General features: G+C 31.6%; 1 protein-coding gene across 1 annotated transcript; it reads left to right on the top strand.

Moving 5' to 3' along the window:
- Positions 1 to 18,090: 18,090 nt before the first annotated feature.
- LOC149235267 (transcription factor MYB17-like) lies at positions 18,091 to 19,726 on the top strand. The gene is made up of 3 exons (XM_089461336.1): positions 18,091 to 18,370; positions 18,620 to 18,749; positions 19,039 to 19,726. The coding sequence occupies exons 1-3, from the start codon at positions 18,238 to 18,240 to the stop codon at positions 19,589 to 19,591; spliced, it is 816 nt and encodes a 271-aa protein (XP_089317462.1). The 5' UTR covers positions 18,091 to 18,237; the 3' UTR covers positions 19,592 to 19,726.
- The last annotated feature ends 224 nt before the right edge of the window (positions 19,727 to 19,950 follow it).

Below are 19,950 nucleotides of genomic sequence, written 5' to 3'. Positions count from 1 at the left end.
GTTGCTTCAGCTGCTGCCATGTATTCTGCTTCTGTTGTGGAATCTGCTGGAACTGATTATTTGCGTGATCTCCAGGAGACAGCTCCTGATCCAAGACTCATAGAATATCCTGAAGTAGATACCCCAGTTTCTTTGTATCCATCGAAGTCTGAATCAGAGTATCCAATCAAGCTGAAGTCGTCCACCTATGTATACTTGATTCCAAGGTCTTGAGTTCCCTTCAAGTACCTTAGAAATCTTTTTGCAGTAGACCAATGTCCCTCACAAGGCTTTTGCATAAACCTGGAGAGGATTCCAACAGCAAATGAAATGTCTGGTCTGGTAGTAGTGAGGTAGATGAGACTTCCTACAAGCTGTCTATACTTTGTTGCATCCTCAAATTCCTTTCCTTCAATAGATGTGAGCTTCAAGTTTTGTTCCATTGGAGTAGAAAGAGGATTGCACTCTGTCATGCCAAATCTGTTTAACAAATCTCCAATGTATTTCTTTTGAGAAAGAAATATGGATTTTGGATGTTGGGTTACTTCAATGCCAAGATAGTAATGAACATAGCCCAAATCAGTCATTTCAAAACTTTTTCCTAATTCTTTCTTTATGGATGCAATATAGCTTTCATTGTTCCCTGTCATTAAAAGATCATCTACATATACCACAAGATATACAACTGTTTTGCCAACTTTCTTGACAAATAAAGTTGCATCATCAAGATCAAAATGTTTGAAGTTGAGTTTCAGAAGATGCTCAGTTAGTTTTTCATACCAGGCTCGTGGTGCTTGTTTGAGGCCATACAAGGACTTCACAAGTTTACATACTTTATGTTCATGTCCTTTCACAGCAAATCCTTCAGGCTGGGACATAAAAACATTTTCTTTTAGATCTCCATTCAAGAATGCAGTTTTTACATCCATTTGATGGACTTTCCAACCGTTCTGAGCAGCTAGTGCAAAGAGTGTCCGGATGGTGGCCCATTTTGCTGTGGGGGCAAAAGTTTCCTCATAATCGACCCCTTCCTTCTGTGCAAAACCTTTTGCCACAAGCCTAGCTTTGTGCTTGTCAAGAGAGCCATCAGCTTTGTACTTGTTCTTGTAGACCCACTTGCAGCCAATTGGTTTGGTTCCAAATGGAGGATCAACCAGCTTCTAAGTGCCATTCTTTATGAGGGCATCATACTCCTTCTGCATCGCTTCTTTCCATTCATCATGAGAAGCAGCTTCTTTGAAGGAAGTTGGTTCAAAATCTGTAGACAAGTTCAATTCACAATCATAAGTAACATCCATATCAACAGGTGAATTAGAGTTATCTACATCACCTCCATCTTGTCGGTTTGTATTTCTGGTTCCTGTTTTTCCAATTTCATCAGGATGAACACTTTCAAGTGTCTTTGTCAGCCACTTTGGGGGACCTTTCTGAGATGGTCCAGGCTGCTCTGTTGATTGAGTTGGGACTGAATCAAGATTGAGTCTCCCAATTCTATCAATTACATCACTTAAAGGATCATCCGGTGTTGGAGTTTCATGCAAGGGAGATTGTTCTTCAGAAGAAGATTCCACATGTTGATCTAGTATAGGAATCCCCCCTTCAAGATGTGGAATCTGATTATCAAACTCTTGAAATGATTTCGTTTTTGTGAATGTATCCAAGCGATCAAGTTGCCGCTCAACAACACTGTCAGATTTGGATGATTCAAGAAAAATGACATCTCTAGATACAACAAACTTTTTATGTACTTCATCATAGAGACGGTATGCTTTAGAGGTGTTTGAATACCCCAGGAAGATACACTTACGACTTCTAGCACCAAGTTTGTTTCTATGTACCTTTGGTATTAAAGCATAACAGGTGGAACCAAAAATCCTGAGATGTTTTACCGAAGGAACATGCCCATACCACAATTCATAAGGAGTCTTGTTTCTTATAGCACTATATGGACATCTATTCTTTATATATGTAGCACATAGAACAGCATCAGCCCAAAACATTATCTTTACATTTTTGAAGAAAAGCATGGATCGTACCATATTCAAAATTGTTCTATCCATTCTTTCTGCTACACCATTCTGTTGGGGATTATAAGGTACAGTTGTTTGATGTTTGATCCCATGTTGGCGAAGATAGTTTTCAAATTCATTTGATGTATATTCTTTTCCATTATCAGTGCGAATAGACCCAATATGAGATTGTGCATCATTTTCAATCCACTTATGAAAATTCTTGAATGTTTGAAAAGCATCAGATTTGTTCTTCAATAAATAAACCCAACACATTCTGGTGTAATCATCAATAAATGTCATGATATATTTATTTCCATTTGCAGAAGGAACAGGCATTGGACCACATAAATCTGAATGAATGAGTTCAAGCTTCCTATGTGCTCTTGAATGTGAATCATGAAAAGACTGTTTGCTATGCTTTCCTAGAATGCAAGCATCACATTTCTTATGTTTTCTAAGAATTGTAGGCAAACCAGCAACACCATTTTTCTTCAACAAGCGGAGACTATCATAGTTTAAATGTCCAAATCTAGCATGCCATAATAAACTTGACGGAAGTGTACCTTCTTCATGATGAGAAATATATGAGAAATGTTGTGCATGAGCAGAGGTTCCTTGCAGTTTAAGAAGTCTTTCTTCTTCTACACCCCTCATGACAAGTGAGTGGTCAGATGCCTTTCTTACCTCAAGCTTTCCATCAAACATATGAATGGAGTGACCTTGCTGGTGGATGTGGACCAGGGACAACAAGTTTCTCTTGAGCTGTGGGAGATATAGAACATGATCCAGAAGAAAGTCTGGAAGACCAGGCAGTTTAATCCTGATTGTGCCAAGCCCTGATGGCTTGATTTTTGACTGATCTGCAAAGTATACTGCTCCATCAACATTGTCAGTGAAATCTTCAAAAAAATCTTTCCTATGAGTCATATGACAGGTTGCTCCTGAATAAAGCAACCAATCATTTTTCGAAGAAGCAAGTGAAGCATTAAACAAATCTTCATTTACTCCAATGTTACATTGTGCCTCAATATAGTGAGCGGATTCAGGTGCTTTACCTTTGTCTGTGTCATCAGTTTTACCTTTCTGCTGGTTTCTTCTCTGCTCAATTTTGTCCCATGGTAGCTTGCATGTAAAAGAATCATGTGATCCATTTCGTTTGCAGCGAATGCAATGCAGATCTGCCTTTTCTCCTTGAGAATGTCTGCCCCCCCTGCCTCTGAAGTATCTTCCTCTTCCTCTTCGTCCACCTCTTCCTCTTGTAGAATCTTGAGCAGGATGCTTTTCTTTATGAGCAAGGCAAACAGTCTCTTCAGAAGATTCAGGGACTGTCTTCTTTCCAAAGGCTTTCTCTCTTTCAGCAAACTTTTTCACAAGAGAGTCAAAGGTTATATCTTTAAGATTTCCATTTGCTTGTAATGACTCAAGATAATTGGAGTAGGTAGGATAGAGTGCTTTGAGAAAGGAAATAAGAGAGATATCCAGCTCAACCTTAGTGGATTTAATATCATGCATTATAGACTTTATTTCAGATGCAAGAGCAAGAGGATCATTATTTTTCAGTTCAAGAGTGAAGATTTTAATCATGAGCTGAACAACTTCAAGTGCAGAATGTGAATCATAGAGTTCTTTCAGCTTTTGTAAAGCTTCAAAGGTAGTGGAATAGGATGAAATATGACGACTTACTTCTTCATTTACAGATGCTACGATCAATGCATAGGCTTTGCTGTTCTTGTTTTCCCAAATGACAAGTTCTTTATCTGATGTAGGCTGCACAGGGTCTTTGTCTTCTTCTCCGACACACACTCCCTTCCACAACTCATTGTAGATGAGGGTGTGTTTTACCATCCGGGACCATTCAGGATAGTTCTCCTTGCCAGTGAGAACTATTCCTACCATAGAAATGATTGAATGCATTCTGTAAAAGAATGTCTCTGCTAAAAAAAAACTTCTGTTGAAAAGATCCTTATGCCACAGCCTTATGCACTTTATTTTCTTCTAACGTTTGATAGAAGCATCAACATTTCTTATATCTTTGATTCATGATCCGGATTAACCACAGTTCTTAGTTCATTTTGCCAACGTTTCAAACCCCAAGGGGGTCCATCATCAGGACAAACAGAAAGAATAGGAATGAGAGAATATTGAGAGAGAAGAGAATGCGACCTGGAAATAAATACAAGAACCCTAAATTCATAGAAAAGGCCGACATATAATTTAAACTAGTTAATATAATTTAATAATATGATTTATATAATTAATATGATTATAATAATCAATATAAATTAATTTTATATTAATTTATATAATTAATATAATAATATAAATTTTTGTTTTAATTGTTTTTATTCTTTTTCCTTTAATTAGAACAAGATTTCATTATTTATTTTTATTTTTATGAATAATTATAATTTATTTATATTAATTAATATATAGCTAAATTAATTTATTTTATTTTATTTATATTATGAAACTAAATTATATCTAATTATATTAAAATATATATTTATATATAAATATATTCAATATGACTAAATTATATTTAATTTTAGTTTGATGGATTGATATAAACTATACTATAATTCATCTATATTAATTGATGAAATCAGTGGAAATTGGCTTCCTCTAATTAAACAAATGAAAACCACCCCAGAACCCTTGGAAGCTCAGGATCAACAATATTAATAAAATAAAAATAAAAATAAAAATAATATAAGTATAATAATATTAATAAATTAAAAACAAATAAAATAAAATAATTTATATCAATTAATTTTATTAAACATTCTTATTAATATATATTAATTATATTATGAAAATCTTATTAAATCTTATAAATTATATTAAAAAAAAAAAAAAAAAAATTATTAAATTATATTAATTAATTAACTTATATTAAAAATATATTATTTATATTAATATAAATTAATTTACATTAATCCTATTAATTAGATTAATTATATAATAATTCATATAAGTATATTAATAATTAATAATATTAATAAATTAAGAATAAGAATAAAATAGAATTAAAATTAATTTATATCAGTTAATTTTATTAAACATTCTGATTAATTTATATTAATTATATTATTAAAATCCCTTTAAATCTTATAAATTATATTAATTAAAAATTTTTATTATATTAATTAATTAACTTATATTAAAATATATTATTTATATAAATATAAATTAATTTACATTAACCTTATCTTATATTAATTATATTAATCTTATTAATTTATATTAATTATATTATATTAAAAATCTTAAAAATTCTTATAAGCTATATTAAAGATATCAATTAATGTTAAATTAAAGTAATTATATTAATTAGAATTATTATATTAAAATATTTACATTAGATATATTAGTTATATATATTAATTACAATAATATAATTAATAAAAATCTGGTTTCATCAATTAATATAGATGAATTATAGTATAGTTTATATCAATCCATCAAACTAAAATTAAATATAATTTAGTCATATTGAATATATTTATATATAAATATATATTTTAATATAATTAGATATAATTTAGTTTCATAATATAAATAAAATAAAATAAATTAATTTAGCTATATATTAATTAATATAAATAAATTATAATTATTCATAAAAATAAAAATAAATAATGAAATCCTGTTCTAATTAAAGGAAAAAGAATAAAAACAATTAAAACAAAAATTTATATTATTATATTAATTATATAAATTAATATAAAATTAATTTATATTGATTATTATAATCATATTAATTATATAAATCATATTATTAAATTATATTAACTAGTTTAAATTATATGTCGGCCTTTTCTATGAATTTAGGGTTCTTGTATTTATTTCCAGGTCGCATTCTCTTCTCTCTCAATATTCTCTCATTCCTATTCTTTCTGTTTGTCCTGATGATGGACCCCCTTTGGGGTTTGAAACGTTGGCAAAATGAACTAAGAACTGTGGTTAATCCGGATCATGAATCAAAAAACGCCCACAGAAGTCTAAAATCTAACATTTCTTATATCACTGCAATATTACTATGTTTTGAAAAATGCGCAATGGATCACTTCAATATATCACTTCATTCTATTAATATATCACTTCAATATATCAATATATTATGCAATTGAAAAAAATGCGCAAGGGATATATCACTTCAATATATATATCAATGCAAAACGCATAAGGGATATATTACTTCAATATATATCAATGCAAAACTATTATGAAAGCAGCGCAATATGTAAAACTTTTGAATGATACTGCGCGTTTTAATCTTCACAGTCTTCACTGTTACAGCACATTGAGTCTCTTGAGTCTCTGGCTGGGGATCGCATCAAATCAGGCAACTACCACCACTGAAGCTTATAAAAAAAATAGCCATAGATTCGTTACATTAGGCACTAAAACAATACCAAACAATGATTCAAAAACTGCTCCAACGTGCTCTCTTAATACCGCTGCCTCTTAATACCGCTGCGACTGCTCCTTTGTCTGGACGGAAGTTTTGAGGGCTCTGGGCTCTTCAACAGGCGGCAGTCTTCGCATCCAAGGCAGAGGCACTTAAGCAACGACAGAAGAGTTGGGAGATGCTACCTAAGCGAACTCTGCGAGCGTCTAGAAGCGCAACGAGTGGGGAATTCGATGGCTTCTCTGTCACCACAAACCATAAATCCCAAAGAGCCAAGAGGTGTGCGCATAAAATAGTATTATCAACAAGGGTACAAGGAATGTGATACAGAGATTAAAAGGGAGAGCGTACAAAGGAACAGGAAGAGAGTCGGATGGGTAATGTGCTGCTGCGAAGAGGAGTGGATGGTCATCGTCGGATAAAGATCATGGAAGCCGACGGATCGGTGATGAATGAGAAGAAACCTTCGGCGGGTGTCCCTACAATTACATGATTCAAAGTGCCACACGGTGGAAGAGGGAACGAAAATATGTGCATCATACGAACAGGGTGATGATCGGAGATTTTACGATGCCATTCTCAGACAGGTTTACCCGTCTCTCCACAGAAATGAACCAAACAATATTTGTGATTGCATTTTCGAAGTTGAATGGGCAACCGGTGAAATCACAAAGCTTGATATTGAACGTATTTGTTTACTGACACCGGGAGGCGTTGAGGATCACCCAGGAATAAAGTTTCTTGGTATAACCAGTCAAGGTATAACCCCCACATTCATGCGCAGAGAATCAACATCATGACAGATGCAGCGCTCAGGACAGAGGCAGGAGTTACAACTATTTTTAGAACCTGGGACCTGTGCTCTGATACCATGTCAGGCCAGGGTAACTCCAGAATGGGCAGAAGAAAAACTGACTGATTATTTCATTAGATAACTATTGTTTATATACATAAAATGGACGGATCAGTTCATCTTCTTGATGACTGTTCACGTTCCTGTTTACCCAACCGTTTGAAGATTAGGTGTGAACAGGGGACAAGGGAAATGGTCCTATATCAAGGCTTGCATTTCGATAGTAAGGAATAATCACACCCCCCCTTTATAGTTCTTGTTTGGAATGGTGGTTTTCTTCACCCCATCACAATTTTGCTACTTTTTCTTCCTTTGTGACCTCTTTTTCTTCATTAACTTCTTATTCTCATTTGAAGCTATCCATGATTCTTCTATCTAGATTACAATTTTATCTACAAGACACAATCTAGTTGGTGCTTATATATATTTTTTCTCATGATAAATTGAGAATCTATCATTTTTCAGTGTTCTACAAGATTCACCCTTCTATAGTTTGATATGCCACATAAATTGAAGAACAAAAAAATTATACAAAATAAAATATTTATCATTTTTCATGTATAATACTAACATCATTTTCTTCCTAATTACGCACAACTCTTACATTAAATACACATATATCCATTACAACTATCACCATATTAATTATGGTGTGAGTTCTTACGAGAGTCCATCCCTATATTCTAACAACTTACTTTTGCAATAAATGGTTTAATTGAATAAATGGTTTAATTGAATCCACCTTTCGAAACCATCACCACATGACATACATTAATAAAACATAAGATAATTACATACACTATTGGGCACATATATATATTTAAAGAAAACATGAACAAGTTACAAACTGTGACATACCAAATAATTATATTCAATAGTGGCCAAAAACTATACCATAATAGTTGTGGTTGAATGTTGGTAAATAGATATGAAACATTTAATTCCTCTCACTTAGACCAGAGGTCGGGGATATCTAAACATGCATTGGATTTCAATAAATAGAGTTATTCAATAGATCTATTATGCTATAGCACTCTTGATTTATACCGAAAAGCCTTGATTTTTTTTATGCATTTACCACCATTAATTTTGTAAAGATTTACTGATGCTCAAAAGCATTAATTTTACAAAGATTTACTAATGCTCCAAACCATAAATTTTATAGAGATTTAATTTTCCAAAGAGTTACGTGGATTTAGGAGCTTTGATTTTCCCAGTGTTTACTTGTATTTAATGTGTTTAATTTTTAAAAATGTTTTTGTATTCAAAATCTTTCATTTTACGAAGTTTTACCCGAATTTTAATAATAGATGCTGAAGTAGAAGGAAGAGTATGTTTCTTATTCTTAAGTCACATGTGATCATCTATTTGTTTAAATTAACATTTTTATAATTTTAAATTGAATTAAAAAAAAATTGGTTGGTTAAAAAGTTTATTTTTATGAATATTGGTTCTACATTAGTTTTTGCAAAATTATTGTTGTTTTTAGTTTTTATAGAAAAATTAAAGGAATTAAGATGATCTCACATCACAAGAAGAAGAAAATTTTAATAAGCAAATTATTACTCTCATAGTTTCAACAAAGTCTACTGGTATAATATTGTTGTTCTATTTTTAAGACAAATAATTGTTTATTAGTCAATTTTTTGGATAAAGAACTTCAAGGGTTTGATGTGCCCAACTATAGCAACTAATGTTGCCAACCACATCCACATTCTAAAAATTAAGTCATACTTCATTGGTAAGACAAAAAGAAAGCCTTTCTATAACAAGTCATTGATGCTAAGAAAGTCATAGAGATATCTATTGATTTTTAGGGTTCTCTTTCGGGGTTTTTTTTCCCTCTTGTTTTTTCTCGCTGACATTCTCTAGTGTGTGTTTCCTTAACCTCCTCTTCTACATATTCTTTACCTCTTTGTTTCCTTAAACTCATCCTCTACATATTCTTTACCTCTTACAACTCTTCACTTGACTTGACAATTGGTCGTGAAAATGAATCTTGTTTTAGATTTGAAACACTCATCATAACAAGAAGGACACTATGGGACACTATGGGTTATTCTGAGATTCTTCAATCCATCTACAATACTAACCACATAAATCTTCAAACAAAAATTATCCGAATTGGATCCTCAAACAATTCCATGATTGTTAAGAATGAATGACAGACTTCAAGAAATATTATAGCTATCAGAAATAACCTCTGAATAATGGCAATTTGTAGCCAGCGCGGAGCAACGAGAACCTTCGGTCAAAGCGCGCTGATCGTTGGCCCATGGAGACCGCGCATGGCGCAAAAATGGCAATTAGGAAGCTCAGATCCAGAAATGGACGCTGTTTCTGATACACGATTAGCTATCGCTGGGCAAAACCCCTCGAGAAGGAAAGACCCCGAGCGCTCAGTCACAAGGGAAACCGGAAAATCGTGGGAAAATGCTTAAACTGACAAGGTGGGTCCCGCGCTCAAAACTAACGAAATATCGGAGGCATTTCGGGCGGTAAGCGGATTTGGCCGAGGACCTAGCAATTCCATACACTGAGTGACGTGTGTCCGGCGGGGAGAGAGAGAAACCGCTTACATCGCAAACTAACGGTCGAGCAACTCAACCGTGCGATATAAGCAAAGACCGTAGGATCTAGGGGCTACAGATCAATGGCAGAGGTTCAACCCAATGGATGACCGGACCCGGGGGAGAAATAAACTATGGCACATAAGATTTGAAGTCTGATTTGACCAATGAATCGACAGAAGGATCCGTTTCATAGGCATCTAGGAAATAACAGAAAAAACGACCGTTCATGAAGAACTGATACTCAGTTCGCAAAGAGATGGGTGGCCACCTCTCTGCGAAGCGTTACACAGCGATGATGACGCAGGGCAGAGGAGTCCCAATGGACAAAGGCAGGCGATCCAGAGAGCTGAGAAGCTGAAACGAACAGTCGAAGGAACGAACTGGCTTTAAAGCCACAAGCTGACAGGAAGCAGGGGGACAGTGAGGTAGAGAAGTAGTGAAGAAGCCGAAGGCCGAGAGACACAGAAAGAGAGGCAAAGTTGCAGAGGGTAGAGAAGCCGAGTTGACCATCAGAGTAAGGGCAGCATCGAGCAGACAGAGACCAATTGAGGTCCAAATTCGATAAGGGAAGTCTGTGAACTCTAAGGACTTGGGAATTCCAAGTGCCATCCTACTAATCATCCTCTGTCAAGTGAGACTTAGATTGAGCTTCTTATTGTAAGACTCTGCTTAAAAACATAATAAAAAGGCCACCATTGAAGGCTGGACCAGGAGACGTAGCCCAGGAGAATTGGGTGAACTCCTTATTAAATTTTGTTGTGTTTATGTTTGCTTACTGTGATCTCTTACTGTTTCAAGTGTTTGTGTATTTTGCAATCTTATCGATCCGTTGCACAAGATAACATAGACACACACACTAGCACATGAATCTGTAATACCTTCATTAATTTCCTGAGGTCACCTAGGGGTGATTTCAGATCAGAAAAATTATTTCCCTTACAATACCAACCACATAAATCTTCAAACAAAAATTATTTCCCTTTTTGTTTTACCAAACCACTTAGTTTTTCTAGTATAAGTTTGAATATTTTAATTGGAACATTTTATTATTAGCTTCAAATATGACATGATATTAGGCATTTGGATAAGTGTGATGTTTAATATCTTATACTCTAGTAATATTGGTAATGTTGCACATAGCATTAATGTTTATGTTTTAAGATTTTGCCCTTTTGAATAGTGTTACATTTTGTAAAATAATGTAGTATGTTGTAAAACAAACTCTCTAATTTCTGCATTTGATTGGCTCTTTCAAAAATGTACTTTTCAATGGAAATTAAAATATACTAATATCTTTAATAGTGTATTTTGATATTTTTTAAAACACAATTTTAATTGGAATTTAAACATGACATTAATATTTTTAAATATATATTTTGATAACTCATAATATACTTTTTGTATAATTATTAATTTCTACTCTATACTTTAGTTATCTAAAATCTAAAATTGTCTTTTACAAATTATAATGTATTTATAATTTTATAACACATGACAATTTTAGATATTTTTTTAATTCAATATGTCTTTTTTTTAAACTTAACATTAACTCATTATAAATATTTTATTTTACATTGAAATTAGAATAACCCATAATTATAAATGTTTTTAGTCTTGGTGATAACATAATCTAGGAAGAAAAAAATTCCATGAAGCATGAAATTGATAATCACTTCTTATTTTATATGCAAAAAGTAAAATGTCATCAATGTTTTGATTTTGATAATAACATAATTAATAAAAAAAAAATTATCAATAAACACATAAAATTAGCCTAATCTTATTAATCAAATCACAAATTACAAATATTCAATTATCTTCATGATTCAAATGAATAATTTACCTCTAAAATAAAAATAAAATACACTAAAATAGTGGTTAAATAAATACTTATCAATATACTTCAGATGATACTTCAGCATCATCTGAAAAAAAAATACAACTACTCTAACTTTTCCTTAACCACCATCCTCATACTCTCAACAAACACATTCTAAATGTAAATACACAACTAGAATTTTAATACGATTAGACTATACAACTAACTTCAACACTAAACGAAGATATGAAGTGACCCCAGTAATAAAACACAATGAGAAAGAAACATGTGGCTTTAAAAATTCCAACGTGAATTTATTATTAATATGTACGAGGGAAACTACTTTATATTATTAATATGTACGAGCGTCTTCAAATTTCAACTAATACTATGTACTCATCTATTAAAATTTCAATTATTAACGTGTACTCACGTCTTAAAACTTATATCTACTTCAAAAATTTTACAAAATTGGATTATTATAGTGGGTTAAATTTAATGATATTAATTGTTTTTTAATTATTTATTTATTGATGGTGATGGTTAATGTCTATTAAGTCTAAACTTTAGTTTATTAGATCTAAAAAACAAATTATTTAGTTTGATTTAAGATTTTATTTTTATGCTCAAAAAGCTTGGAGTTCTCCTCTCGAGCTCACTCTAATTTTGACATCGTAAAAGGCTAGGAAGGTCAGTGTTGCAACAAAGATTATGACACTAAGATCTAATGTGGTTGTACGTGGGGAACTCTAAGAGGAAGTGATTTTCATCCTCGATGTTCATATTCTCATAGAGATGGCAGATCCTTTCCATCCATAGTGTTTTAAGCACGGCCCAAACGACCCATTTCACTATAGAGCTCATGAGAGTTCGTTCTAATCTTGGCTATATTAATTTTCTTCTTTGAGCTAGTTAAAACCGAAAGATACTTTTAACCTTCTAGAGTGGGGTTGATGACCTCCCTATAATATCTTAATTTTCTTTTACCTGCTAAATCTTTCTCACACCACAATTTTTCTTTGAACTTAGAAGTAACTATTAATATGTTAATTAAAAAAAAAATTAATATGTTTATTTTTATTTTTATACAATATAATAATAAAAAATAATTTTTTATAAAATAATAAGTAGTTTTGTTGATAATTTTCCATTATTAATAATAAATAATTTTATTTTCTATAATTAATTATAGATTCATTTTTTATTTTTTTGGAAAATTCTAAATTCCAATGTTCATAATCTGTTTCATCATTACTCTCTGAAGCTAGTCATATTAAACTACATTACAATTCAATTGAAATATATTCTATTTCTGATTAATCTGGTCAATCACAACACATGGACTTGATGCTAAAGATGTAAGCTTTAATGTTTTGCACTATTTTGTATTTCTTTAGTATAATTTTATTTTGTTAAATTATTTTATGTTTTTTTTCCAAAAGTTTCATCTATTTTGATTAGAATAAATATAATTTATTTATATTTATTATGTGGATATATGTTGAGCTATCATATTGTTCAATGGGAAATAAGAGAGTTGTAACTAGAGAAAAGGAGAGGAGCAGCGCTGTAATTGTGAGTTTTATTTTGAATTTATTTATTTTTAACAATTATGTAATAACACTATCTAATTATATGAGGTTGAAGTTTGATTCTAATCTAGATTATTTTTTCTATCTTAATGCATCCATAATCCCATCAATCCCCGTCTACTAAACTATATAACAATGAATGCTACTCATTGGATTGTCTTATGCATTTCCAAATAGTTGATTGTGTCCATGAAACTCACTAAAGTGACTCAGAAAAAAGAATAATCAACTTATTTTACTCAAAAAAATACCTTATCCACAAACTGGTAATCCTAACTTCTCCATTAAATTCCACATTACATTCTTCAATTCATCAAATTTACCTCAACTCTTCTTCCATGAAATATCTAAAATATTTTTTATTATTAAAAACACAATATTAATTATAATTAACGATAATAATATAAATTAATGAAGGGACCCACCATAGGTAAGCGACTCTGCTACTGGTACTTAAATACCAAAAAGATTGGCGATTGGTGCCATGTACGTAGGTGTAAACCGAATGACACGATTTTTTCAAACAGTTAATGCTTGGTTCTTAAATGCGGTGACAAACTATAATTAAATTACCTACCTCTCCCCCTATTGTCTTCATTACACCTTGATATTTCATTGTTAATGTTTCTACACGGAAATTCTTATTTATTTTTGCCAGGTGGAGTGTACTTATATATATTTGGACTTGTCATCTTTATGGGAGTAGGTATACATCTTGATATTTTTATGGATTTTTTTTGGAGTGTTAAAGTGTGTCTATATATATTTATTTTAGGCTTATCATTTTTATCGAAGTAAGTATACACTTTGATATTTCATTTTCAATATTTATATTTTATGGAAGGGAAAAAAATGAAGTTCTCATTTATTTTTGCGAGTTGGAATGTGTCTATATATATTTAGATTTATTAGATTTATCATTTTCATGGGAGTAAATATACACCTTGATATTTCATTTTCAATGTTTCTATTTTTATGGAAGAAAAATAAAATGAAAATTTTAACTATTTTTAGAATAAAAATTGAAATATTTATTTATTTTTGTTAATTGCAATGAAATTGGTAATTTTGATTTGCTGGATATGGGCTGGAGAGTAATCATTACGGCTTTTTGCAATATGGTAATCTTAAAATAATTTTGTTATTTTTTTATAATAAAAAAAAAAACATTGAATATAGAAAAAAATTATTATCTTTTTTCAAAAAATCAAGGGGACAACAAGCTATCAAATGAGATTTGGGTCATCCGCAAATCTCCATCACCCGGCAAGGCAGGCTCAAATGAGCCTTCGGCCAGCCTTGAGCCTTGAGCCTTTGGCCAACCTTCGGCCAGCCTTGATGGTGCCCCATCACCCCACCTTCCAACCAAACATCCCTCAGCCCTCCAAGAACCTTTTATCTTTTATAGAGGATATAGACTTCAGCACAGCAAGCTATCTCATGCCAAAGATAGAATTTCACAGACAATTTGCCAATCACAAAGTGATTTACCTATTAAATATAGCAAAAAAATCATAACCATCCATATCTTTATCTTTTATTAAAATGACCAAAAACAAGTATTAAAATGGCCTCAATAGTCAAATTCCTACCCTGCTCTGGGGCATTCAACGTTCTAGTACTTCTCTCCCACAGCACTTAGTTGCTTTCTCTCAAATCTCGTAGTTTTGATGATAAATGTTACTCTTTTTAAGCTGTCCACATATCTTTTTCGTACAACGAACGATGATATCTATGAGTACGATCACTCCAGTGTAGGTCTATTATTTTTGGCATTGCTGTTTTGAGATTTGTGATATAATGTATTTGCTCAGCGTGTACTCTTATTTCTAATAATATCAGGCCATATGTTTTTTCGGGAAAATAAATAAATTTAAATGATTTGTAAATGTTAATAAATAGTGAAATATTTATATTTGAGATATTATAATATATTTTAAATTTACTAAATTAAATTTTTATTATTAATTATCAAAACAATAAATTATATTATTCAGTTTAAGTAATTTTAATGTAATTATTAATATTATTAAGTGAATAGTACGGGTTTAACTTTCATAGAATATCATAAATATTCTTAGTAGTGTATTAAGTGAATGGTACAGGGTTAACCTTCATAGAATATCATAAAATATTCTTAGTAGTGTACAGATCAAAGGTTGAAATTTAATTTTGAAATAGGATTATGAAAGGTTGATATTTAACTCCAAAGCTCTTTCTGCCTTTAACCTCGTCTAAATATCTTAAAATATTCTTAGTAGTACACAGATCAAAGATTGAGATTTAACTCCAAAGTAGTTGTGCTTTTTCTGCTTTTTTTTGTGACTATAAAAATCTACAATGGGTAGTTTTGTTCTAGCATCAACTGATATAACTATATAATCATGTTTTTTTTCTAGCTTCAACCTCTACCACTATATAATCTCCATGGAATATCATAAAATATTTAGTAGTGTAAACAAATCAAAGGTTGAGAGGTTGAGATTTAGCTCCAAAGTAGTACAATATACATACATCAAAGGTTGAGATCTGCCTTTTTTTGTGATTATAAGAAATTTCTACAATTGACAGTTTTGTTCTATCGTGAACCGCTACAATTATAACTCCTAAGTGACTATACCTTTTTTTCTAAAGTCAACCTCTACCACTATAACTCTTAGTTGCCTATGTATGCCCCTTCTAGAGACATCACTCAACTTCCTAGTACACACCACTTCATTTTCTCATGGCCAATTGAGCTACCCCTAGGGGAGCTTTTCCCTTTTAATTAAATTGATTAATTAAAAAAAATGTCATGTGAACATGTGGTATTTGAATATGAGTGATTGGGCATATGGTATTAGTAAGCCATGGTATTGGTCAAAAAGCTTGTAATCAAGCCTACTTATAGGATAAGAATTTCAATGGTAAAGTGAAATGAATCTCCATGGTTAAGAATATTGTTATATATATAAATAATTTAAACCCACATGGGAGTTCAATTAGTGATTGTTGTGTTATGAAGTATTATGTAAACCATGAGATTCAAGGTTCAAATCACGTATAGACCAAGCTGCCAATAATAATAATAGTAATTAATAAAATTAATTTTTAAGATTTTTTGTTAATTTTTTCAATGTGAGATGTATCATAAGGTAAATGTTTTGATGCTTATATGCATTTCCAAGTCATTTAATCTAAATGATTATGCTAGTATATAAGTTAAACATGTATACATTTAAACAAACATGTAAGAAGATTCATAACCATGGAGATTTACCTCCATAGATGGTGTTTCTTAAGTTGAAAATAGATTTTGCTACAATATCATGACTTACTAATACTACATGTCTAAAAAACCATAACTTATGTTCATCAGACACATGTTCATATAGAATTTTTTAATTACTCAATTTAATTAAAATGGAAAAATGAGGTAACTACTTTTGAGATAAATTTCAACCTTTAATTTATAAATACTATTAAAAATATTTTAAAATATTCCACCCAGATTAAATTCCTACCATCCACTTAAAAATTATTGATAATTAAAAATTAAAATTATAAAAACCTTATTTCAAAATAAATCAATATAATTACATATATCTTGCTAATGATTTATCATAATTTTTTATTAAAAATAATTTTATTACACAATTTAATTGTTTTGAAGCTTTAATTTTTTATATATTTAAATGATATAATTTAAAAATATATATAATTTTTCATTATTTAAATTTCTCTATCATATAATTAGTTAATTTTAATTATATAAATAAATTTAACTCTGCCACAATCATTTACCTACACAACTTCAACTTACGATTTCAACCCATCACAATTTAAAAATAAATAAAAATTCAAATTCTAAAGAGTAAACAAAAGCTTATAATAATGATTTGTTTTACTGATTACTTGAAGGGTTCTTTTAGGAGTGGTTTAACGAGGCAGAGGAATTGTCCAGATGGCTAAAAGTGGCTGGAATCTGGGCAAAAAAATTTCAAAATTTTTTGTAAAGACAGTGTTTGAATCGTGTTTTTAATGGTTGAAATAGATTCAGCACCATCAAAAACATATCAAAAACGTATAAGACACCTAAAATTCTGAAATTTAACAACTATAACTTAGATTTACAAAAATCCCTTCCAAATTTTCTTTAATATAACTAAAATTTCCATAACTTTCCCAATTCTTTGTGTAATTAGACTACAGGATTCCTTTAACATACATACGACACAGTAAATGCTTACCTCAGTGCCATTTAAAGCTTCACAATGTACAATTGGCTCCTTCACCGTCATAACAATGGTCTTGCATTTCAACTGCTTTTCAGGTAGGCCATTTAATATCCTGCGTCATCGTTAAGTCATTCAAGGACGCTTTTACGGTAGCAATTTATCTACTGTTATTATATTTATTTATGGATTTAAAATTTTATTGATGTATTGGGTAGTATATTTTATTTATAGGATTTAATAAAATTTAATAAATTTAGTTTAGTAAGATTGTTTCTTTTCCAGAAAAAATTTGGCAGGGATTTTTGTAAATTTAAATTATAGTTGTCAAATTTCAAAATTTTAGAGGCTTCAAAAAATTTCGATGGCGTTGAATCCATTTTCACCATCAAAAATATGATTTAAACACTGTCTCTACAAGATTTTTTAAGATTCTTTTAATCGTTTAGGCAATTCCTCCACCTAAACTCCAATAACATATACTACACTAATATATAAATAAATAGAACTATAACTCCACAAATATTAATTTCCCCAAAATTGAAATAAATTTTCTATTCTAAATGCTTGACTGAGAATATTTAATGTTTATCTATATAAACAGGACCATATGAACAAGTTGGAGTACATTATTGTTCTTACTATTGTGGGGATAATTTTTGCTGTGAGAGGTCTGAAGCATTCTGGGAGAATTTTGGCTGAAGGGTGTCACGCATTCAGAATATAAACAGATTAAAGTTAGGTTATTAAGCCAGCTTGGTTCTGCAGGTTCTCAGTCGCCAGTATGAGTAAAGATCCCTGCTGTAAAAAGACAGTATTAAAGAAAGTTCCCTGGACTCGTGAGGACGACAAGATTTTGGTCAATTACATTCAAAAGAATGGCCATGGGAGTTGGCGTGCTCTTCCCAAGCTTGCTGGTCTGTAACATATATTTATTTATATTTACATTGCGGACACACTGTTTGCCATTTTATTTATGTTATTTGAAAAAATTGCATATAAATGACATGTTTCTTCCAACAGATGCTCCGCCATCATCAAAACCCCTAATTTTAATGTATATATTCATTAAAAACCCTAATTTTAATGTATATATTCATCAAAGACCCTAATGTATATATTTTTCAGTTGGACTTGTATATATATCTGTTTGTGTGTATATGCAGGGCTTCGTCGTAGTGGGAAGAGCTGCCGTTTGCGGTGGACGAATTATTTGAATCCTCATATCAAGCGAGGCTCCTTTACACAGCAAGAAGAGGAATCTATTATTCTGCTGCATGCAATTCTAGGAAACAAGTAAAGAAACAGACACGATTTATTTATTTCATATATTCTGTGCTGAATCTATTATTCTACTGCATGCAATTCTAGGAAAGAAGTAAAGAAACAGACAAACCATTTATTTATTTCATATCTTCTGTGCCAGGATTGTTTCTGAAGATTTATTTATTTCATATATTCTGTGCCGGAATCTATTATTCTGCTGCATGCAATTCTGGGAAAGAAGTAAAGAAACAGACAAACGATTTATTTATTTCATATATTCTGTGCCAGGATTGTTTCTGAATTGTTCTGATGCATGCAGATGGTCTGCAATAGCCTCACAGCTTCCTGGGAGAACAGACAACGAGATCAAGAACTTCTGGAGTAGTCATCTGAAGAAGCGTTTGCTAAGGATGGGACTCGATCCCTCGACCCATGCACCCATAACGGAAGCCAATACCAGTGCTCCACAGCAGTCCGAGGCGTTGGCCCTGTTGAGACACAAGGCACAATGGGAAAATGCAAGGCTCGAAGCAGAAGCAAGGCTCTCCAAAAAGTCACTGCTCATGTCGTCTAATTCTCGTGCTGGTTTTCACACCAATAACAGTACCATGGACATTACCGGAATGTGCAAGGATAATCCACCCACTGATTATTTCTTGAAGTTGTGGAATTCAGAAGCAGGGAAGGCCTTCAGGAAGGAGTCAAGCAATAGGATATTTAGTAAGAGATGTGACTATTCACGCCACGTGTTTGATCTAAACCAACCTCCCAATAGAGGGCTAGACGATCAGGCTTTATCCTCTGAAATTCCCAAGACCCCAGAACCTGAACTTCGGTTTCTTTCTTGTGATGCTCAGTTCCTTCCTGAATAATTGCGATCAGGACTTGACCCACAAATTGAAGTTGTAACTTTTTTATATTAAATGGTCTTCTCTCATTCAAATACCTTAGCAGGATAGATAGTCTCCTTTCAATACTTGATATTTTCGACCTACATTGTTTCAAGATCGTTGCATAACAGAAGTTGAGAGTAATTGCAAGTCATTCTTTAAATACTGACTTTATAAAACAAATGCTTAAGATAGCCGATCTCTAATTTTAAGATTTGAATTTTTTTTGAATTTTTTTTAACAGCTGAGTTGAGTTGAATTGTGCTTTGGGTGGTTTAACTATTATATATGTTTTGTTTTGGTTGGATTTTGGTGATTTTGTTTTAGTTAAATGGGTTTTT

Source organism: Pinus tabuliformis, chromosome 8 (assembly GCF_031772625.1).
Source record: "Pinus tabuliformis cultivar Carrire ecotype Pingquan chromosome 8, CPIR1, whole genome shotgun sequence".
Classification (NCBI taxonomy): Eukaryota; Viridiplantae; Streptophyta; class Pinopsida; order Pinales; family Pinaceae; genus Pinus; species Pinus tabuliformis.
The sequence above is the reverse complement of the archived record's forward strand: the minus strand, read 5'-3'. Positions and strand labels throughout refer to the sequence as shown.